Source organism: Meles meles, chromosome 1, assembly GCF_922984935.1.
Source record: "Meles meles chromosome 1, mMelMel3.1 paternal haplotype, whole genome shotgun sequence".
NCBI lineage: Eukaryota > Metazoa > Chordata > Mammalia > Carnivora > Mustelidae > Meles > Meles meles.
Genome location: NC_060066.1, coordinates 176,219,512 through 176,224,981, shown reverse-complemented (window position 1 = coordinate 176,224,981; position 5,470 = coordinate 176,219,512). Strand labels below are relative to the sequence as shown.

Genomic DNA, 5,470 nt, shown 5'->3' with positions numbered 1-5,470 from the left:
TCCAGCCACCGCGGCGCTCTCCCCGCATCGGAGGACTCAGGACTACCCCTTCGGTGAGACGGATGGAGACCGAGCCCCTCCGAGGACCTGCCCCAGCGGTTCTGGCTCGCGCGGCTCAAGTCATCACCGTGAACAAGAGTAGGTTAATGCCTTTTCTTTCCCCCGAAATGTCTTTTCTTCCGCGGTATTTTGTGCCCTGAACTAGTCCCTTAAGTCTCCGCACACATTCCTCACAGAGATTGTAGTGTAGATACGTGACAACTGTGCCTACATTTTACGTCCAGAGTAATTTGCCGGGAATATGTATAGGTCTGTATGTCTTTCTGTTGAGTCACCAGAATTCTTCACAGGGGTTAAGCTAAAAAGCGAGGAGCGGAGCCCCTCTCCAATGGCTCAGTTTTGCTGAATAATCACGTGTGAATCGAGGGGCGGGCTTTTGGCAGGCAGATCTTACTAGTATTTACTACCAAGCTCTACTCCAGATTAACCATCCCAGTCCTTCTGTCAGTCTCCGATGCCATCATGCAGCCTGGTTAGGAGCAAAAGAAAAGGGAAAAAGAAAAACAACTAATTCATCTTTTCCCGATCGTCAGGACCCTAAAGAATGGCCGAGCCTTGGGGGAACGAGTTGGCGTCTGCAGCTGCCAGGGGGGACCTAGAGCAACTTACTAGTTTGTTGCAAAATAATGTAAACGTCAATGCACAAAATGGATTTGGAAGGACTGCGCTGCAGGTTGGTATCCAGAGAGGTGGGGAAAACAGGTCAACAATGTTGCCTACGTGATCCGGGTTTCTGGAATAACGGCTTTTAAGCTTCCAGAGGTACAAAATTTCACTGTTTTTTTAAGTCTGGTTGGTTGCCATATTTTATATCTTTAAGTGGATCCAACTCCCCAAAATGACGTACTTTAAACAAACTGGTCAAATTCAACAACATCCTCGATATCAAATGGGTTCCAGGTTTGGTCTTAATTTTTGGAATGTTTTTGTGCCGGTAGGGATTTAAAAGTAGTTGTAGCAGCGCGGAGGTGTGTGTGTTTTTTTAAGACAGCTCTGTAAACACATTATTATGATTATTATTTGAAGTAAATACACTGCTATTAGTGGTTTCCGTGCTTTGCTCCAATAATTGACTTTAACGTTAATTTTCCTGACTACTGGCGAGGGTGTTTTTCCTTCAAATGCTTCAAGGTTTGACAAACGACCTTTCCTCATTTGGAATGGGTGGCCTGGGCACGGGACAGGATGTACATTTCACAGTTAATGTAATACCATTCACCCATTCAGGATCGAGGAGAAATAAAAAGTTGAATTTTCTAATCAGAGCTCAGTTTGTAGTATTTTTGTCTCTGCGGTTGTGCGGTGGTATGTTCTAACTTTCAGTAATTAGATTTACAAGCAAGAAATGAAACATGTCCAGCTGCCAAATATTGTACCTGATAATTTTTTTTCCTCCTCTGAATGTTAGTTATCATGTAACTTAGTTGAAAGGCTTAGAAACAGAAAAACGGCAAAGTAGTCTCAAATAGTTGCTTTATCAGAGTTCTGGTGGTACTCTTATGAACTATTCTTATTCGGAAATGCAACACTTGAAGCTGTTTTTGAAAATCCATTGGGGAGAAGGTTTAGAATGCTTTGTTTTACAAGAATTAGAAATTTAATCAGCAGGAGATATACTATTAACAGACAAAGTTAAGTCTGGGCATTTTAAAACAATATACTGATCTTACAAAGTTTTCAGTGTTAAGGAAGCTTATACATAGATACTAAATTATTTAATCTTGTTATTTCGGGTAGATTCTGTGGAATAGGGATTTTTTTTCTTTGTCCACCCAGTAGTTTTTAATAGGTTTTGTGGTGATAATAATGCTACAAATTTAACACATTGAAAAGTTTCCTATGAAAACCCAAAAGATTATATAAATCTCACAAGGAATGAGCAACTTAACCCATGTTCAGAATAAGATCTTACAGGACTTTTGACGAACAGGAAGACTGGGAGATTAATATTGACAAAGTTTTGGCATTTTTAATACAACTTGGCAATCTTATTTATATTAAGCATACTTATCTATATACTAATATATATACCCACTTATTGTGGCTTAACCCTAGTACATATAATGAAACACACAAACAGGAGTCTCAAGGCTTATTTTCAGTATGTATAATCCTGACTCTGAAGTTGTGTCATAACTCAAGAAAGAACTTTCTTTCAAAACAATTTCCAATATTAATATCATTTTCTGTGAAAGATGGCAAATTTCCTTCTATAATTATGTTCATTTAACTCGGTTGCAAGTTTTCCCCTCCTTCCTAGTGTAAGCTCTTCAATCAGAATCATATCAAAGGCCTTAATCGCACATTTGCTTTACAGAGATCCAACGTGTCTGTCCCTTATTTTTCCCAGTCCAGGTTCTTAAATGTGACTAAATCTGTAGAGGTAGATATGGCAAAAATTAGATTGTGTTCATTTTTAACCAAAAAGTTTATTTTATTGAAATTCTCAAAAAATAAAATATATATCATTTTTACCACTGCCCCCAAAAGAAGGGCTAAATCAGCAGGGTTTTATCAACAGGGAAGTGTAATATCTTGGCCATCTATATAGTTTGCATTTATAAATATTATTTATTCTAAATATATTTCATACTTTGTGATTGTTTTTTAAATAAACAGTTTAAAGAGATAGACAACTTTGTATGTATTTTTCAATGGATATTTAATTTGATAAACATTTGAGAGTCTACTATGTAATCTATTTATTTTAAGTTGTTATGAATATACCTAAACATAAATGAAACCATTTAAAATGCTGAACTATTTTCTGGCATGTTAATGAGATTACATTTTTTTCACAACTAAATTACATGTATTATATAATTGCATGCTTCTCTACAAGATATTTTATAATTATGAGAGCATAACAGAGACCCCTATTAGAGTGAAATGTATTCAAACAACTGTAGGTAAGTCTTTTTCATATGAATTATTTGTATGTTGATAGCAAATTTTAATACATTCTGACTTTTAAAATGTTGGCAGTTTACAAATAGCTATTCCTAAATGTCTGATAATAGCTGCAAAAGGAAATAAGATGGCATCACCAGTTGATTATTAAATATGCTCAAACCACAAGACAAAGTTGTCTGTCTCAAAATACACATTAAATATTTTATTTTCTCTTCGTTTGCTCACTTTAGAATCAGGAAGCTAGTTAGAACTTTAAGAGACAGTAAGTGATAGAGTAGGATAACTGTTTCATTCTTTTCAGGAATGGTTACCATGCACTCATCTCCTGTCTAATACATGGTATATCATGAACTTAGCTTTGATAAATCAGTATCATAAAAAATGTAGCACACCACTGATTATTTAACACTTTAACAATCGGTAACATTTTAAAATTTCAGGTAAAGGATTCTAAGCACTAAACACACCCAGTGGCCAGTATGAAATAACTTGCAAAGAAAAAATATTTTTTAAAAAACTCCTGGAAATTTGAGCTATATATATTTGAAAAAAAACTTGTGAAAATTAATAATTTAAGACAATATCAGGTCTGTGTTTTAATAGATCATTTTTATATTAGGTGATGGAGTCTGATGTGTGGAAACACTTCTTTGTGGGTTTAAAGAAACTCACTTTCCTTATTTCTTTTCAGTAGCTATTTAGAAAGTTAATTTTATCTACATTTGATATTTCAGAATTAATAATTCAGGTTTTATGTATTATGAGCATAAGAAAGCAAACAAGAGATTCTCAAATTCCATTTCTTTTTTTTTAAGATTTTATTTATTTATTTATTTATTTGACAGAGATAGTGTGAGAGAGGGAACACAAGCAGGGGCAGAGAGGGAGAAGCCGACTCCCCACTGAGCAGGCTGCCCAACGTGGGGCTCAATCCCCAGATCATGACCTGAGCCAAAGGCAGACTCCCAACAACGGAACCACCCAGGCGCCCCTCAAATTCCATTTCTTTTATTTTAATAAATTCATGAAATTACGGAAGTCTTCATGGGAGATTGGAAACTGAGTTGTGGGTGAATTTTCCACAAGTCGGACTGGTTCTATTTTACTAATCAATTTATCCTACTTTGGGATCCCTTTAAGATATTCCATCATAGAAGCTCAATCTTTAGAGTTCTTTTTCTACTTTTACCTACTAGTACTTTCTTTCCTGCAATTGAGCCCTTCAAACCCCACCAGGTGGGTCTTCCCCAATCACTGTTTCACCAAAAATAAAGTTATATAAATAGGAGATATGGTTATTTTTAAATATTCTTGTAAGAGCACTTGAAGGATTCTTCCGTTTTCTCTTCTTTCCTAGGTTATGAAACTTGGAAATCCTGAGATTGCCAGGAGACTACTACTTAGAGGTGCTAATCCCGATTTGAAAGACCGAACTGGTTTCGCTGTCATTCATGATGCAGCCAGAGCAGGTTTCCTGGACACTTTACAGACTTTGCTGGAGTTCCAAGCTGATGTTAACATCGAGGATAATGAAGGGAACCTGCCCTTGCACTTGGCTGCCAAAGAAGGCCACCTCCCTGTGGTGGAGTTCCTCATGAAGCACACGGCCAGCAAAGTGGGGCATCGGAACCATAAGGGGGACACCGCCTGCGACTTGGCCAGGCTCTACCGGAGGAACGAGGTCGTTAGCCTAATGGAGGGAACCCAGGCGGAGGGAGCTTCGAATTTGCAATGAATATGGGGAGGGCTCTCCCACACTGCCTTCTATTTTGTCAGTTAATTGGTTGCCTGTCCTATATTACTATCACTTGTTAAAATTCATATTTTAAACAGCTAGTTAAATCTTCACAGGATGCAAAGTGGAAATCTTAGTACAGATTTATGAATATATTTAAGCAACATCCTTTTCACTTGCAAAATCCTGAGTTCTAACACATAACTGCAAATAGCTTTGGCTTTCTCCTGAGTATGTTATCTTGCTTTGACTTTTTCCTCGCTTCTCCCTTTGCCAGTCTCAAAACCCAACTTAAGAGACTTTGTTTTAAAAATGTTTTGTCCTGATGCTTCTTTTGCCTAATTAAAACACTTTTTCAAAACAGGACAGTGTTTTTCTGTGTTTTCCACTCCATTATCCCCACATAGTTTGCCACTTGCTAAGAAGTGTACTAAAAGTTCACAATGTTAAGTCTCAACATTAGAAAAGTAGTTGAAGTAAAAAACTAGACATATTCTATTGATGATTCAGTTATTCTTTTCTTCCTCGTGTCTCCCCTCAAAGATTTTACTTGGTGCCTCATATTTCTCTTTACAACAAAATAAGGACAACATTTTTTGAAGACCTGAAATTATTTCAATATAATTTCAGAATTTTTCTTAATGTTCAATCTTCCCCTTTTCTCAAAGGTAAGTTAAATAGTTGAAAAACAGCCTTCAGAAGTAGCGATCTGAAAACAAATATATACTAGCTCTAAAAGTAATTTCTAAAAGAAAATGTCAC

The 5,470-nt window shown here is 36.6% G+C and overlaps 1 protein-coding gene across 1 annotated transcript; it reads left to right on the top strand.

The window, feature by feature from the left end:
* Positions 1-5,071, top strand: CDKN2C (cyclin dependent kinase inhibitor 2C). Its single transcript, XM_046003552.1, has 3 exons — positions 1-138; positions 594-733; positions 4,331-5,071. The coding sequence occupies exons 2-3, from the start codon at positions 605-607 to the stop codon at positions 4,706-4,708; spliced, it is 507 nt and encodes a 168-aa protein (XP_045859508.1). The 5' UTR covers positions 1-138; positions 594-604; the 3' UTR covers positions 4,709-5,071.
* The last annotated feature ends 399 nt before the right edge of the window (positions 5,072-5,470 follow it).

Coding starts and splice junctions, on each gene's coding strand:
- CDKN2C (XM_046003552.1), top strand. CDS start 605: ATGGCCGAGCCTTGGGGGAACGAGTTGGCGTCTGCAGCTGCCAGGGGG. Junction 734..4,330: donor TTGGAAGGACTGCGCTGCAG/GTTGGTATCCAG, acceptor CTTCTTTCCTAG/GTTATGAAACTTGGAAATCC.